General features: G+C 26.8%; 1 protein-coding gene across 2 annotated transcripts in view; it reads right to left on the bottom strand.

Moving 5' to 3' along the window:
- LOC100205089 (ubiquitin-protein ligase E3A) overlaps positions 1 to 19,436 on the bottom strand; it is a 60,697-nt gene that overhangs the window by 20,655 nt on the left and 20,606 nt on the right. The window contains exons 3-5 of one of the 2 annotated variants that reach the window (XM_065813259.1): positions 18,938 to 19,122; positions 9,513 to 10,603; positions 3,272 to 3,416 (exon numbers count right to left, since the gene is read on the bottom strand). In XM_065813259.1, coding sequence (XP_065669331.1) covers positions 3,272 to 3,416; positions 9,513 to 10,603; positions 18,938 to 19,122 — 1,421 coding nt within the window. The remainder of the gene's footprint in view (positions 1 to 3,271; positions 3,417 to 9,512; positions 10,604 to 18,937; positions 19,123 to 19,436) is intronic. The other variant, XM_065813260.1, reaches the window with a different exon arrangement.

Raw genomic sequence — 19,436 nt, 5'->3', positions numbered from 1 at the left:
CATTAAACATTTTTGTGAGACAAACATTAAACATTTTTGTGAGACAAACATTAAACATTTTTGTGAGACAAACATTAAACATTTTTGTGAGACAAACATTAAACATTTTTGTGAGACAAACATTAAACATTTTTGTGAGACAAACATTAAACATTTTTGTGAGACAAACATTAAACATTTTTGTGAGACAAACATTAAACATTTTTGCTGCGAATTTTATATTAAGAATTTTTATCAAAGCGGTTCTTGTACCTAGTATATTTTAATTTGACCATTTTTTTATGTTCATGCCAAGAATGCTTACGAAGAACTATTTTGAATGTTAAGCAGACTCCCATGAAAAGCTTTGATCATTTAGGTTGTAGTCTGGAGATACAAAAATGTTTACAAAGAGAACTAAAAGAGTATTAAGGTCAATGATTAAGCATATTATGCATACTTTAGCTTTAGAATGATATGGAGAACAGTATGATCAAGCATATTATGCATACTTTAGCTTTAGAATGATATGGAGAACAGTATGATCAAGCATATTATGCATACTTTAGCTTTAGAATGATATGGAGAACAGTATGATCAAGCATATTATGCATACTTTAGCTTTAGAATGATATGGAGAACAGTATGATCAAGCATATTATGCATACTTTAGCTTTAGAATGATATGGAGAACAGTATGATCAAGCATATTATGCATACTTTAGCTTTAGAATGATATGGAGAACAGTATGATCAAGCATATTATGCATACTTTAGCTTTAGAATGATATGGAGAACAGTATGATCAAGCATATTATGCATACTTTAGCTTTAGAATGATATGGAGAACAGTATGATCAAGCATATTATGCATACTTTAGCTTTAGAATGATATGGAGAACAGTATGGCATTTTACTTAAGCAGTTAATAGGAACTTCATTCTTTATTAGATTTTATATTATTTATGAAATATCTAGTTAACTATCTTAAAAGAAAATTAAAAATGAACAATTACATAGAAAATTGCTTCATTCAAATGATTTAGTATGAACAATGTAATAAGTTTATAGATGAAATCATTTTACATATTTCTTAAATGCGTAATTTATTATATAAATATAAAAAAATTATGCATTTAAGAAATATGTAAAATGATTTTATTAGGACAGAATGTTATAATTATACAGAAAAATTATTTTGGAGCTCCCAGACATAAAACTAACAATATTTGTAAACAGTTTTTCTGTACAATTTTTTTCAACCGAAGTTGGTTCAGCGACATAGGGTGACAGAAGTTGACCCAGCTGCCAGAGCAGACCCAGCTTTGTCAATAATATGGTTCTGCGGATTGTAGACATAACTGGATCTAAGATTTTTGCTCATGTCTAAAAAAAGGGGTTGATGAGAAGGTACCCTGATAAAACAACAGTACTGCATAAAATGAGGATTAAGAACTAGTATAAGATGAGTAAGAAAATAACTAGGAAAAACAAACTTAACATATGCTAATTTTGTTATGGATTTGTAATACAGATTCCAGGAAGAGTCAGCAGTAAAACATATTCCAGGAAGTTCAAGCAGTTGATATTTATAGATATAAGAAAAACTATTGTGATAATGATCTAAAGGAGTTTTAAAATTCACCAGACAATGTAATCCCCAGGCAATAACGGAGAAGTATTGTATTTAAGATAAATATTTCAACTGCATGATCTAAATGATCAAAAAATAATGTCCTATTGAGTATATAGTTTTATCACCAGCAAATAAAACAACTTTAGTGGTAAGATCGGTAGGAAGATCATTAATCTAGATAAAAAAATACTATAGGACTTGTTTTTTATATAGATTAAAAAAAGGATGGAACCTTGTGGTTCCCTGAACTCACCAGAAAGGAAAACCATTTAACAAGAATAACTTGATGTTGGAATTGAAAGAGTTTGTTAAACGTTATTTTTTTAAATAATAATTTTTGCATGCTGATCTTCTCTATAAGCTCCATTAATTTAATCTGGAAAAGTTTCTAAAATTATTTTTATTTTAATCTCAGTATTAAAGCCTGATAGACAATCCTTCATTTCCAGTAACTTTCTTGGGTATCACAAAGTTCCATATCTTTGATTGTTTAGAACAGCTAATCTTGAATGTATTCTTTTTGTGACTTGGGCTGGCAGTGACGATGGCAGTGACTGGTAAATTTTAACCCAAATAAAACTCAGCTGTTTACAGCTAATAATTATTGTAACATTGTTGATATTCCCATAGCAACATATTGATATTCCCATAGCAACATTGTTGATATTCCCATATTGATAAATGGCAACATTCTGAGCACTTTACAACTCTACTTAGCATCTTCTTTGTGTAATTATGTAATACTAAAGCAATATTTTATTTTAAATGCGATTTTTTTGTTGCTATTTTTGTTTATGTAAGTAGAACACAACTCAACTTTAAAAAAATTATTAAATTCAATAAAAACATTAAACTTTATAAATTTTGGTATTTGAAAAAAAGATATTTTGTACGGGCTTTATTTTACTAATGTAAACTGAATTACACTGGTGTGGATGAGGGCCCATCATTCATGCCAAGACCTGCAATCTGTTGCTAAGCATCTTCTTAGGTTGCTATTTTATTTACCATTGTCTTTGTAAAGAATATTATTTGTATAGAATATTATGTTGCTCTTTATGGGATGGTTATTTTATTGATGACTTTTTTTCTGCCCTCTGTCCAATAGACCACTTCTACAAAAACTAAAATGGCTGCTGATCAAGCAACCTTTTCATATTTTAGAGTTTTCATCAACCAAAACTGATTTTGTGTTATGTATTAGCAAAGTTATGTACCAAACAAAAGTTGTATCTTTTTACTGTAACTGCTTCTTTGGTGTTAAAAACTTTGATTCATTCAGTTTTTTCCACATCAAAATTTTGAAAATCTTTTTTCACCGTACTTCAATATTTTGAAAATCTTTTTTCCTCATACTTCAATGTTCTGAAAATCTTTTTTTCTAATACATTGATGTTCTGAAAATCTTTTTTTCCTTGTACATTGATGTTCTGAAAATCTTTTTTCCTCGTACATCAGTGTTCTGAAAATCACTTTTTCTCATACATCAATATTTTGAAAATCTTTTTTCCTCGTACATCAATGTTCTAAAAATCCTTTTTTCTCATACATCGATGTTCTGAAAATTTTTTTTTGCTGCTATAACTATATTTTACTTAAGGATTTTTTATTTACATTTCTTGAATAAAAAAAATTTTTAAGTCAAATAACACATACCAAAATCTGGATTGAAAAGTTCCTCAATAATCAACTGAAAGAATTCTTTAGAAACACCTCCTTCATCAATGCCCTGTTCTCCTTCAAACTCTACAAAAAATTGCTTTTTAAAATCTTCAGGCTCGTCTTGAGCTACCATTTCTAACTAAAAAATAGTTTTAGAAAAAAAATTTGTATCAATAACTGTTGAACTGAACAAAATGCACTTTTTTACTATCAAACAATTATAAATACAAGCAATAATTAAAATAAGAAGTATAAAAAATACTGTTACTAGAAAATAAAACAAATATTAAAAAGTTCAATTCTAAAGTTTGATATTAACTAAAAGATTTAATAAAACAATTAATAGAATTTTATAGAAAAGTGCGAAAAACACTTCTTATAAATATTTTGAAAATAAAATTTTGTCTTATTTTTTGTTTTTGATTATAACTAGACCATAGTCAGATCCAAGATCTGGATCTGAATACCCTGCTACGGGTAGCATCCTAATTTTGAGATCTGGACTTATTTCAGTTGGATACTTGGTTCCTGGTTATTTTTACAAAAAAATACTTTTACAATGTTGATAAATCAGTGTAGCACATTTTGTTAAACTGTTACACTTTGAGGCTTTATTTTATTTCAAAGCAATTTTAAAAGCAAATTTTAACATGACTTTTCAATAACTTACAAGCAATACTCCTGTTTTAGAGTATTTCTTCAAGTACAAAGTAAATGAAACTGCTAAATGCAAAACCCATAACATTATTGTAACAATCTACAGGAGTCTGTGTACAAGTGTAATCCGAAAGCATTTAAAGATAAGTATAAAATAGAACAGCATAAAGCATAAAATAAAACAGCCATTATTACTTTTTTGTTTAAAGTTTATCCAAAAAAGAAATAAGAAATTTTGTACAAGCAAAAGATACCATTGCCACTATACTCACAGATTTTAGCGCAGTAGATGAACTTTCAATTAGCACTTTTGCTAAAAGAGAATACGAGAATTTGCTGTAGCTAAAGGACACAAAATACCTTCAATTTTTATTAGAAATATTTTGCTAACTCATGCCAAAGACATTAAGGCTCAATTAACGGCTGAATTAAAAGACATGAAAGTTTACAATATTAGATTTGGCCTAACTTCAATTAAAACAAGCTATTATATGAACACTAATGTGAAAATAAACAGAACTTTTATAATATTGGGCTTGTACAGGTTGTTGGGAGTATGCCAACAAACAAACAAAAAAACTGCAAAAGATGTTGAGATAGCAAGCGAAAGGTTGAGTGAATTTAAACTGGAGTTTAATAATGATATTGTTAGTACAGCTACAGACAATGCATATGGTTAAATTTGGTTGTTTAATATATATAACAACAATAATCAGAATCGAGCTGCAAACACCTAAAAATTTAGTTAAGGCTTTAAAACCTGTAAAGTTAGAAAAACACTTTGCCGTTGAGACTCAAATTTGCTAGAAAAATACAAAGTACTGAGTTAAAACAAAAATTAATGAAGATATCAATATCTCTCAATAAAGAATTTTCTGCTTAAATAATAACACTATTGATACCTTAGGCTTTTTAAAAACTTACTGCTTAAATAACAAAACTTTTGATATACTTTTTGATAACTTTTATATACTTTTTTTTTTTTTTATACTTTTTAAAAAGTTATGAAAATGATAAAAGTGATAAGAATTGAAATTAAAATAGGTTTGTTTGAAACCTATTCACTATTACATATAACAGGTGATGCGTAAGTTATCAGAAAAAATAAAAACGTCAATAACTTTATAAATGAAAAAAAGAACTATTATTCTATTTTTTTAAAATAAATTTATCATTTAATAAAAATTAGTTATTTTTTAAATGAAAAAACACAACCATCTACAATCGGTCTCAACTTTACTCTGTCGCCTTTCACAAGCGCCTGCAAAAAATTTTAAGCGATTTCTTGAAGTTTTAATTAATTCGATCAATCTAAACTTGCACTGTTGAAGCTTGCCAATCTCACTTGTAAACTTCTGTGCCAAATGTCCCTAAAAGTTTTCAATTGGTTGTGCTTGAGGCACATTTGGGGGATTGGATTCTTTATCAACGTAATAGACATATTGGTCCATCCAATTTATAGAATCTTTAGAATAATGAGAACTTGCTAAATCTGGCCAAAATAAATAGTTAAAGTCTCCATAACACTTGTGAATAAATGGAAGAAGTTGTTTTTCTAAACACTCATCAATATAGATTGATGAATTAATTGCTACAGCCTTGGAAGTGCAAAACAATGACTCAGACATACCACGGTCAGATATGGCTATCCACATTAATGATTTTTTTGGAAATCTTGTTTTTCCTATAAAACGAACACCTTCTGAACATGTTTTTCTGTTGTTTGTGTAGTATACAGAATTTCCAGGCATGTTGTCCCCTGCAACACAAAAGTATTTTTTTTCATCAATGACCAGAAGCAATTTTGTGTTATAGAGTTGGTTAACTAGTTTCCTGCTTCTTTTCTTTGCCTTTAATTGTTGTTCTATAGTGTATTTTGGAGTTTTTTCACATTTTCTATATTTAATATTTATTTTTTTTAACAGACGACCAATTGTTGATTGATTTACACCAAACTTAAAATTTTTCTTTCTTAATCTTTGTTAATTCGGCTTTCTTTTCTCAAGTCCAGGATGTAGGATGACCAGGGTGCTTTCTATCAGAAATGGATTGAACAGCTTTTTAATCTTTTTAGGTTATCATATATCCTACTTGGAGCTGTAAGAGAATATAAAGAAGAGATACCATGGCTAAACGAAAAAATAGCCGCATTAAAATTAGAATAAAATTGGCATTAAAAACAGGCCGAGGAAGTAATTGATGTTATTGATTTTCCTTCTTTTTATGAGTTTATGAGTACCTTTATTTTTTATATATAAAATTTATTTATAAAAAACATTTTAAGTCTATTTCGAAAAAATTCTCGTTCAGCTGCATTTAACCTCATTTTAAATGATTGTATTTCAAATAATAAAGTTTATTTTTTATAGAATGTTTATGCCTACGCATAAAACCACAAAAACAAATTATTTTGCTTAAATAATTAAATTCAGATTTGCCTGATAACTTCCGCATCACCCTTTATTTTAAAATATGAACAGAAGATGATATGAGTAGCGTTCTTGCAAAAACTAATTCCAATAATTTTTGACAAGAAAAAAACAAGAACTGATAAGAAGCAAGAAACCTATAACTCTCTTATATTGTTGTAGTTAAAATTTTTTGGAATTTTTGTAAAAGTGTTCTTATCATGATGAATGAAGCTGTTTTCTATTATCTTAACTATTGCAACTAACCTTTGTCGTATTATTAAACTAAAAGGAATTAAATCAGAGATTTCAAAAATCTCAAAATTTGTTGAGTCTGTAACAAAAGGATAACTTATTTTCTTATTAATATAAATATTATAAATGTTGAACATAAAACTGTGATTCATTTTGGAATTTTAGAAAGCTTTAACAATGCAATCAGTAGCTTTGATTGTCTCTTTATTGTGAAATATTTTTATTGTGAAATATCTTGATAGTGAAATATTTTGATTGTGAAATATGCATTACCCAATACGTATTTGAAATGTAAATTCAAACATAACTTATTGCGAATTTTTAAAATATTTTTATTTCTTAAAATATTGACTGAAAAAAAATTACAAATTATAGCAGCCTAACTTATTTTATTCTAACGGTTGCGTCTTATCAACACTGTTTAATCAAATTCCTAGTGATTTAAAATTATCATTTTAATTTTAATAACAAATATTAAAAAATACTTAAGAAGATGACTGCTTCAGTCAGTATTTGCAGTTGCTAAAGCAACATGCTTAACAATTTAAAATAATTTTCTTATAATTAATGGGTTTGTTACCAAGTTCTGAATAAGAGTTTTTTTGGTCTTAAGGGAACCTGGTTAAAAGCACTAATTTATTGCTCTGTTTTTTTAAAAACATTTAGAAACACTTAGCATTCTATTTTGTAGAATACATTAAAATAATATACATGTGTGTGTGTGTATATATATATATATATATATATATATATATATATATATATATATATATATATATATATATATATATATATATATATATATACACAATAACAAGCCTTCCCAGGAAGCGTGTGCAGCCACACATCTTGTTCGCCCACACTATAGTAATTTTTTAGACAATTTAGTCAAAATGTCTAAAAAAATTACTAAAGTAATTTTTTTAGACAATTTGACCAAATTTTTATATAGTAAGCATTTTAGGAATTTAAAATAAAGCTATAAGAAACTAAATAGAATAAAACAGCAAAGACTAACAAGAACCAAAGACTATACAAAATAGAAAATCTAAATAAAGTAAGCTAAAAAAATGGAATATTAAAAAAAGAAAATTGTTGTAAAAACAATAATATAACTAAATACTTTAGTGTTTTTGTTTTCTTATTTTAAGGGCGTTTGTTATTTTTCACTACCAAAATTGATACACACCAAGGAAAAAAGTAGAGAAAAATATAACGAAAATAAGATGTTTTTTTATATACAATTTTTGTGTGACTTTTTTCAGTCAGTATATTATGGAAATACTTTATAATTTGCGCTAGAAACATAGACAATTATTAAATTTATTTTTCAAATGTTTTTGCTAAACTTTATTGTTTTTATCAATGCACAGGAAAGCAAGAAAACTAATTGCTATTTATTTGTAATAAATTTTTTTTTTTAAACAAGTTTATTATGTAAAAAATTAAATCATTAATACTAATATTTAAATATAAAATATTTGGTTGTTTTTAATACCCCCATTGAAATATTCAGCACTTTTGTAGGATTTTTTTTGTTTTTTTCCCAAGGCTGAGAGGCCACTACAGAGGCTACTTCATTGTGGTTATAACCCTATAACTCAACTCTGTAACTCCGAAACACGAACCATGACAAACAAGGCTGCTGCACAGAGAAACAAGTTGAGGATTATCCAAACTGTGCATTTAAACCCTGATTATTTCCCAATGAACTATTGTTATTGACAATGCTCCAAAAGCTTGTGGGCTTTACTGAACTTTTTTAACGAAATGTTTAGAAGCCTATTTAAAACTTTTTTTAAATTTTTTTAATACATTTTTTTAAACAGAGCAATCGTTATGTTCATGACCTCTAGTAATTTGTATTAACATTGGATATTAGGCATTATAAAAGAAACAATTTCAGACATGCATCAAATGCAGTAAATATATTTTAAAAATAAATAACAATTTATTTTCTTATTTCCCTATTATATAAGTATTGAGAATAAAATGTCAAAAAATAGCAAAACATTTTTAAAAGTGAAAAAATAAGAAAAAAATTAACATAATTTCTTATAGTTCTAGCATACATAGCAAATTAGTTTCTTAATTGCATGGACTGATAAAAATCATGAATAAATTGCATATCAAAACTTTCAATTGCTGTTAAATCGTTATAAAAGATAAAGTTTTTTTCAACAACCACACTAAAAAAAAAAGATATAAAAGATATAAAAGATAAAAAAGATATAAAAGATTTTTTTTTTTTTAATTTTTATACAAAAATTGTATAAAAATTAAAAAAAAAAAAAAAATTATTTACTTTTTTAATTATTTAATTTTCAAGTTTATTTTATTAAACTTGATATTTTGTTTAGCTTTTTGCTGGAATTATTGAAATGCTTTATAAGTTAAAAGATGAGGTCAGTTTGTCTAAAAAAATTACTTTAAATGTGGACGAACAAGGCATGCGACCATACGCGCTTCCCGGGAAGGTTTGCAATATATATCTAAATAAATAACATCTAGTCTCTGCATTACCAACATACATAAAATATACAAACTAAAGGTGACATCAAAACTGACAGTTACAATGTTTAAAGCAATTATTAAACCATTTGTTGAAAAATTTTATCATAGTTATGATTAACCCTTATTATTATTATTGTCATTATTATTATTATTATTATTATTATTATTATTATTATTATTATTATTATTATTATTATTATTATTATTATTATTATAAGGTTATTCTTATATAAAACTTTTAAAAGAAATAATCAAAAGCTACAAAGCAAAAAAATGTTTGAAAAAATAATAATACTTATTTAAATTGAAGTTAAGATTCTTAAAAATATTTTGTAAGGATAAAAAGAAAAATTTATTTTATTTTTATGACAATAAAAATTTAAAAGAACAAAAAAATTTACCCCAACTAGTGAATCCTGAATTAGATGATCTCTTCTTACAACTAGCTTTAAGTATGGAGATGGTATGTGGCCTTGTAATAACCCAGTTAGCAATGTTATTCTTCTTTCACTATACATACGAACTCGGTTATCATAAAACAAACCCAAAGTTTTTGTCGATGTCTTTAAAACAAAAGGAAAATGCAAGAAAGAAAACTTATCGCTTCCATTCTTAAAGTTTGAATAATCTACACTCATTTCTATTGCATCATTTAAACAGTCATTTATAAAATCATCATATGGAATTAATGGCTTACGACATCTCGACAAATCAACCTCCAAAACGTCTTCTAACATAACAAAAGTGTCTTTAGGCAAGCCTGCTCTGGATGGTTCTACAATGTCCTGAGAACTCTTTTTAACAGCAGAATGTGAGTATTTTAGGGTTTTTTCCATATCTCCTCCAAGAATACTAGCATAATATATAATTTTAATCATTTTTATTGAGTTTGTGATATTTATGTCATCGTTGACATAAGTTCCATTTGTAGCATGAGGTCCCGTCAATATTCTCACGGTAATCAGCTGCTGAAAAACATCAAGTATTTTTTTAAGACTTGATGATGAAAGCTTTGATAAATAATTTGCAAGAATGGCTTGTAAATTGACAGGTAGAGAAACTAAAGCCTGGAGAATATTTGGAAGAGCACATTCAAAATATTCTGGACTGTGAAGGTTAGGATTTAGTAAAATAATAACAAACTGATTCAAATCGGTTTTATCAAACAAGGTATTTGTTTTTAACTTTATTTCAAAACTACTTGCTAATGCAATGATTCCATTAATTATAACATTTTCAATAGATTCAAGTTCAAGTTGTAACAGTAAATTATAAAAATCTATAACTTCATTATAATCAAGAGGTATAATTGACTCAGGACTGTTTGGAATAATGTTTTTTGTTACAATAAAACTTTTATTCATTAGATCAGGTGAAGAAAAAGCCTTTCCAAGAATATGAAGTAATGGCAAGAAATTTCCATTGTCGCAAAATTCAATTAACTTTTTAATATAAGAATAACTGAGTACTTGGTCAGAAGAAGTAATTGGGTCTGCATTTAAAAAGATTTATAAAACATTAATAAAATCTTTTTGAATATAACAGTAAATAAAACATATAGTAGAACTCTTGTAATTCAAACTCCTATAACTCGAAGATGACTAAAAACAAACAACTTCTTCAGTCTCCTCAGGAATTAAAATTTAAGATTCAAACTTTGAAACTTTCGAAAATTCTTATAACTCGAGAGCATATTTTGAGACTCCTTGAATTACATGAATTCGAATTACATGAGTTTAACTAACTAACTGTACATAGAATAGTAACAAAAAAAAATCTTTAAAAGTAAAACAAATTAAAAAATATACAATACAAAATCCACACACTAAAGCAGTGATACTCAACTTGAAACCATTTATTTTCTAATCAATTTCTTAACTAAATATTTTTTTATTTTATTTTTCAATGACAGTTTAAAAACATAATTACAAAATTATGTGGAGTAACACAAGGCTCCTTATTAGACATCCAACTATTATTAGATACATTTATACATGTAAATGACCTGTTTAAAGCATCAAGATTTTGTATCCTCTTTTGCTTAGTGATGTCACTTAATAATGCTGACAATTAAAGTTCTTTATTTGTTTAGTGATGTCGCTGATACAATATTATTTAATGATGCCATTGCTATAATACTGTTTAGTGAGGTTACTGTTATAATGCTGTTTAGTGATGTAACTGATACAATGCTGTTTACAATTGTCACTGCTATAATGATGTATAGAGATGTCACTGATATAATGCTCACAAATAAATTTTTTTATTTGAACTAAATTCGAAATGAAATATCAAAGTATGCATTTTTCTATTCTATAAAAAAAGCTGCAATGTTTCTCTGTTTTTGCAAACTTTATTTTAAGTTATGTTAAAATTAGGCATTTTTTCACCATACAAACTTTTTGGTGGTTAAGTAAACAAAAAGTTGAATCATATTTAATACATTAGTATTAAAACATTTAAATATTGATAAAATAAAAGTTCGAAATAAATCTTATTCATCAATATTTCTTATTCATAAACAGTTTTGGATGGAAATATTATTTGGGGTAGAATAAACAGCTATTAAAGTTTTAAAAACTACTTTAGTGGTGCTAAACATGTATATATATATATATATATATATATATATATATATATATATATATATATATATATATATATATATATATATATATATATATATATATAAATTAGTAAAAAACACTTATCTAACTTTTTTCTTCAACTTGAAGTTTTACCATTGCTGGATCATCAGGAAGAGTTACTCTAGCAATAAGTTATAATAAACATGGTATCTAATGTTTTTTTGGTCTGACCTTACTGGTTTGGTCTATGGATATGCATGCTTATGCATTTTTTTTTTAATTTAACGTCTCTATTTAATTCGTTTTATTTTAAACGCATTTTATGTTATTATTGTTATAAAAACTTAATTTTATAAAACAGCAATACGAACAGCATCACGTGTTTGTGTTAATATAAAACAATGAACTTGTTTTATATTAACACAAGTTCTAAACTTTGCAGTTTTATAGTTGTTTTATAGCTTTTTACAATAACACAAGCTCTAACTTTTGCAGTTTGTTTTATTGTTTTATAGCTTTTTATAATAACAATTCTTTAAAATCAACACATATTTTATTGTCACCATGAACGTAATAAATAGTTTTTTTACTAATTAAACTAATTAAAGTAAATATTGTAATATTTGTGTTTTTACTTTTACTTATTTAAAAACTTAAATTTTAGGCATCATGTTAGTTACTAAAAGTAATATTGTAATAGTATTAAATACTTTACTTGCTCATTTCATCATGACTTGCACATTACTCTATAACTGCAATTTAAACTTTAAACTATAACTTAAGCTGTAAATTATAACAGTAAACTATGCTAAACTCCACCAAACGAGAAAATTAAAAAACAATCTTTTAATATGAGAGATATGTTAAAAAATAACACTTATGAACTAATGTTGAAAAAATACAATTTTATACTAACACAAACCCTCTTACCACAGAACGGCACCAGGGATGAGGGGTGGGGGTGGGGGTGGGGGGGGGTTGAAATTTTTTATTTCGTGATTAGATTTTTTTGTTTTAATTCGAGCCCTGGATTTATTTTAATTAAAACGATTATTTTCTGTTTTTATTTTAATTGTTTTATTGAGGATTTGAATAAAACATTAGTTTTTTTTTTTTTTTTTGCATTTATTAAGAATTTAATAAAAATGTTTGTTTTACAGTTTTTATTTTAGTCCATTAATTTTGTCAACAAATTTTGGGTGATTTTTACATCTCTTCCCAGACCCCCCCCCCTTCTTCCTCTGTTGAACTTCCAAAGACCTCTTCAATAAAATTACGAATATGCCAATCCTCCTCACCAGGGATGCAGAGTCTTAAAAGGACTCTGGCTTTATATCTCTTTCCAAGTTTGTAGTGTCCAGAAGCTCTAAACATGATTGCTGACTTATGATCTACTTTAAGAAAAAAGTTCATGAGATTTAATGACTTGAAACTTATTGTTTTTAAGCCCGGAGTCCTGGAGTCTCGGGGTCCTTGCCGCCATTATACCTAAGGACTCCGTGTTCAAAAAATGATTGTTCCTCTAACCTAAAAGTCTTAATTTTTTTCCTATTAGTAGTCTATAAACTCATTTATATTTTTAGAGTTCTTGGATACCAAAAACTTGGATAAAGTAATCTTTTTGTGACTTTCAAATCCGGAGTCCATTTTGGGACTCCGCATCCCTGCTCCTCACTCTAACTTTAGACAAATGCTTTTAAAACTATTAGTCACTGTATTTTATTAGAGTTATTTAAATTTTGTTAAGTTAAAGCATTATGGGATAATTAATAAAGGATACTATTCGGTTAAAATTAATTTTACTGATCGAAAACAATATGTTCAAACTAAGGAATACGGAAAACCCCGTGAGGTGCACTACAAGAATCAATACTCTCTTATTCTTAGTTTATATAAATGACTTAAATAATGTATCAGTTAGGTTAAACCCAATTATGTTTGCTAATGATACAAAAAGCCTTCCCGGGAAGCATGTGCGGTCGCATGCCTTGTTTGTCCACGTTTAAAGTAACTTTTTTAGACAAACTGACCACAGTAGTTTGAATCTTTTAACTTATAAAGCGTTTCAATAATTCGCATCAAAAAGCTAAACTTATCTACTAAGAAAAAAAATACAATCCTTAAAAAAGAAAACAAAATTGTAACGAAATATCAATTTTTTAGAGTCATTGTTTTTTAGAGTCATTGTTAAAATATTATCTTTTATAACAATTTAACAACAATTGAAAGTTTTGATATGCTGCTTATTCTTTTTATCATTTATGCACATGACACAAGAGTATAACTATCCATATATGCACATGACACAAGAGTATAACTATCCATATATGCACATGACACAAGAGTATAACTATCCATATATGCACATGACACAAGAGTATAACTATCCATATATGCACATGACACAAGAGTATAACTATCCATATATGCACATGACACAAGAGTATAACTATCCATATATGCACATGACACAAGAGTATAACTATCCATATATGCACATGACACAAGAGTATAACTATCCATATATGCACATGACACAAGAGTATAACTATCCATATATGCACATGACACAAGAGTATAACTATCCATATATGCACATGACACAAGAGTATAACTATCCATATATGCACATGACACAAGAGTATAACTATCCATATATGCACATGACACAAGAGTATAACTATCCATATATGCACATGACACAAGAGTATAACTATCCATATATGCACATGACACAAGAGTATAACTATCCATATATGCACATGACACAAGAGTATAACTATCCATATATGCACATGACACAAGAGTATAACTATCCATATATGCACATGACACAAGAGTATAACTATCCATATATGCACATGACACAAGAGTATAACTATCCATATATGCACATGACACAAGAGTATAACTATCCATATATGCACATGACACAAGAGTATAACTATCCATATATGCACATGACACAAGAGTATAACTATCCATATATGCACATGACACAAGAGTATAACTATCCATATATGCACATGACACAAGAGTATAACTATCCATATAATTAAGAAACTAATTTGCTATGTACACAATAATTTGTTAATTTTTATTCTTACGCTTTTTCGTTTTGTACATCTTTTTGCTTTTAAAAATGTTTATATTTGACATTTTTTCTCAATACATATGTAATAGGAAAATAAGAAAATAAATTTATTATTTAAATTTGCCAAAAAAATTTTTTTTTTTAATAAATAGCAATTAGTTTTCTCGCTTTCCTGTGCATTGATAAAAGCAGTAAAGTTTAGCAAATACATTTGAAAAACAAATTTAAAATTTGTATGTGTTTCTAGTGCAATTTATAAAGTTTCCTTTATATACTGACTGAAAAAAGTTGCAAAAAAATTGTATATCAAAGAATATTTTTATTTTCGTTATATTCTTATCTACTTTTTTCCTCGACTTGCATCAATTTTGGTAGTGGAAAATAACAAGCAATGCTAGTACATTGTTAATATACTGAGCTTTCTTAACGAAATTTTTAGGAACCAATTTAAAACTTTTTTTTTAAGTTTTTATATACATTTTCTTAAACAGAGCAATCATTATATTCGTTATCTCTAGTAATTGGTATTAACATTGGAAATTGGGGAATATAAAAGAAACGTTTTCAGACATGCATCAAATGCGGGCAATACATTTATTAAAGAAACTATGTTATTATTTTATTTAGTTTATTCCATCATTAACAAAACTTATTAATTAAATATTTTTCTACAAATAAATAACAATTTATTTTCTTATTTTCCTATTATATAAGTATAGAGAAAAAACGTCAATTATAGCAAAAACTTTTTTAAAAGTGAAAAGTGAAAATTAACAAAATTTCTTATAGTTCCAGCGTACATAGCAAATTAGTTTCTTAATTATATGTATTGATAAAAATTGTAAATAAATTGCATATCAAAACTTTTATTTGTTGTTACATTGTTATAAAAGATAATGTTTTTTTCAACAACGACTCTAAAAAAAAAAAATACAAAAAATAACACAAAAATACTAAAAAAAAGAATACAAAAACTGTATAAAAATTTTATAAAAATTTTTTTTTTTAATTTACTTTTATAAATTATCAAATTTTCTAGTTTATTTAATTAACCTTGATATTTTGTAACAATTTTGTTTCCTTTTTTAAGGATTGTTTTTTTTCTTAGTAGATAAGTTTAGCTTTTTGCTGCAATTTATTGAAACGCTTTATAAGTAAAAAGATGCGAACTGCCGTGGTCAGTTAGTCTAAAAAATTTACTTTAAATGCGGACAAACAAGGCGTGCGACCACACATGCTTCCTGGGAAGGCTTGATATATACAGGAAAAAACTAGGGGAACACACTAAACCTTTAATGAGAGACATGAAAGTGTTGAATGTTTATAAAATAAATATTATTTACTTTATGTTTATTTACTAAAAACACTTAGTTTTTGTGCATAAATATTATAATTATATATTTTGTGCATAAAATATAATATTGTGCATAATATAAATAACCTTACTCCAGCTAATTTTATTTGTAAGTTTGAAACAAATATAAATAAAAATTATTTTCTAAGACATTTTTTCCATTATAATTTCAACTATTTTGTTTAAATTTGGAATAAAATGTTTGATTATCAGTAGTTCAGTATATTTTTTTGTGGAAAAAAAAGGAAAAATATAATAATTTAGCAACTTGAATTGAAAGAAAATGTGATTTTGAAATGCATTTCAAATTTAAAAGAAAACGATACAACCACAACAATTTAAAAAACATAATCAAACATTTTAATTTAGAGCATGTCTTAATTTTATTCATGGAAGATTTAATTTAACTTATTCATAATTTTAAGTAAACTGAAAAAATTATCTTTCAAAAGATTTTTAGAAAGTAATGGAAAAATAGTTTCAAACATTTAAATTTATCATAAAACATACATGCTTACATAACAAAAGTTTATATATAACATTATTTGTTAATTTACACAAAATGTATTTATTTTAAACAATCACTATAATTAAAATAAAAACTTTAGAAAAGATCAACAGTTAAAAGTTATTCATAACATAATTTATTTTATAGCATTTAAATTGTTAAAACATCAAAACTGCCATGGTCAAATTGTAAAGAAAAAAAGTTATAGGCGTGGTCAGTTACAGCATGCGATCCCACGCCATTCACAAGGAATAAAACCTTTATAGATCAAAACATAGTTGTTACAACATGGTTGTATTTTTTTTAAATAAAAAATATGGTTTTATTTTTTTAAACTATTTAGTAAGTAATAACTGTCTGGTCATCCTGCTGGCCTAATGATTTGTATTTTTTTCTAAATTTTAATCCCTTTTTGCAAAAAAAAAAAAAGTCATTTCTTAACATCAGACAACCATAGCCTTACAACACTGGAAGACATAGCCTTACAACACCGGAATTGTCAATTTCTTACAAAAACTATTAAACAAGCAATCAACTGAATCTTGTTTCAGTGATGGAAAACTATTAAAAAAGCACTAAACTGAAACTTGTTTCACAGAAAGAAACTATTAAACAAGCACTCAACTGAATCTTGTTTCACTGATGGAAAACTATTAAACAAACACTCAATTAAATCTTTTTTTCCTGATGGAAAATGTAATTTTCATTTTAAAATACTTTGAAAATTGTTTTGATCCTTTTTCACTAAACCCATCTTCTTACTATTATTAGGTCTTCGATAAAAGTAGTTCTTATATCATACCTTGAGTCCAAAATCTCTCTAATATTCAATCAATCAATCCAACAACTCTCTGATAGCCAACCCAATCAATTCAACAACTCTCTTACAATCAATCCAATCAATCCAACAACAACTCCCTGATAATCAATCCAATCAATCAATCCAACAACTCTCTGATAATCAATCCAATCAATCAATCCAACAACTCTTTGATAATCAATCAAATCAAGCCAACAGCAACTCTCTGATAATCAATCAAATCAAGCCAACAACAACTCTCTGATAATCAATCCAATCAATCAATTCAAAAACAATAATCTCTTATAATCAATTCAATCAATCTAACAACAACTCTCTGATAATCAAGCAAACCAAGCCAACAACAACTCTCTGATAACCAATCCAATCAAACAAGCCAACAACTCTCTGATAATCAATCTAATCAATCAATTCAACAACTGTCTTATAATCGATTCAATCAATCCAACAACAACTTTCTGATAAACTTTGATTCTCTCATTCTACTGCTGATTTGTAATAAAAGAATGAACTAGATGGAAGTAGTAAGAATGAATCTATCATGAACTAGATGGAAGCAGTAAGGGATGGTTAAACTAAGATTGAGTCTCTGTCACATTGTGGTAAGGTTGCATCTCCTTCTCCCTTCTACAAATGTGGTAGTGGTTCCTAGTTTGATCCCCACCACATCTCTGGTAGTACCACCCTTTCAGAGTTATAGAGTTGAGAGAGGGTTGTAACCACAAAAAAAAATTAAAAAAAAGCCTCCAAGACTGTAGTGGCCTTCTTGGCCTTGGGGTGGTGAATAACTAAAAAAAAAAGCTAGCATGGTTGCAAGCTTTTATCTTGTTTTTCATAAGCTAAAACTCAGTCTTCCATGACTTGTCAAACATTTATTTATCTAGTTTTTCCTCTACTTTAGAATGTTCTCTCATTTTCATGCTTTCTTGAGTTACAGAATATACTATTTCTTTAATCTTCTGTTTACCTTCTGTTTTATGTTATTTAAGTCTTTCTTAACTTGCAACTTGTAGTTCCTTGCAAACTTGCTTTATTTTTTTTAATTATCTAACTGAAAAGTTTTTTGTTTTTTTAAAATACATATGAAACAGCTAGTTATACTAGTTAATATATGCTTAATTATCATAAAGCTTCTCATAAACCATAGACCTACCTAAGATTTTAAATAATTTTTAATAACACAAAAATTTATGTTTAAGTTACTTTACAAATGTTTATATCAATTAATTTCAAAGACTTTTTGTCCTCAGAACCCTTGTTCAAAAATTTTTTGCTTTTATCAAACCTTGTTCTTTTTTTATTTTTATCTCATAGAAACTAAAATATTATTAGAAAAAACTAACAAAAACGCAGAATAAATTATATGATCATTAAAAAAGTTGAGCATCATCGTTGAATTAAAAAGCAGAAGGTCATTTGAATAAACTTAAATGAAAAATAAAAAAATACGAAAAATTATTACCAGCTTGATCTTCACAAATTTGTGCTTTTTCAATTATGCATTTAAGTGCCATTACAGCAGCTTCTTCACAATTCATTGCAACAAATCCGCCAGAAACACATTTCTTATTAGAGCAACTTTTTCTGCCACAACCTGATGTTAATTGCTGGAAATATTTTTTAATTAATAACTCTGGACTTATTCTCCTGAAAAAATTGCAATGTTTATTTACATCATTTTTAACACAACAATGATTGAAGTGTATAACTTTAATCAGTTTTAAATAAATTTTAAACTGTTTAAAAAAACATTGAATAAAAACATCTTTTTAACAGTGGATTGAAATTAAGCAAAACTAATAAAGGTAATTCCATGTAAAAGTAAAACAAAATATTTTTAGGCACCTTTCAGATTTTCTTCAAATTTTACCCAGTGCTACCTATCAATGGAACATGAAAAAGTGTGAATTTTAAGCACCTAACTTCATATAATACAACAATTATGGATTTTGTAATGGTAC

The sequence above is a fragment of the Hydra vulgaris genome, chromosome 12 (assembly GCF_038396675.1).
Source record: "Hydra vulgaris chromosome 12, alternate assembly HydraT2T_AEP".
In the NCBI taxonomy this organism is placed as follows: domain Eukaryota; kingdom Metazoa; phylum Cnidaria; class Hydrozoa; order Anthoathecata; family Hydridae; genus Hydra; species Hydra vulgaris.
This window is presented reverse-complemented; position numbering and strand designations above follow the sequence as displayed.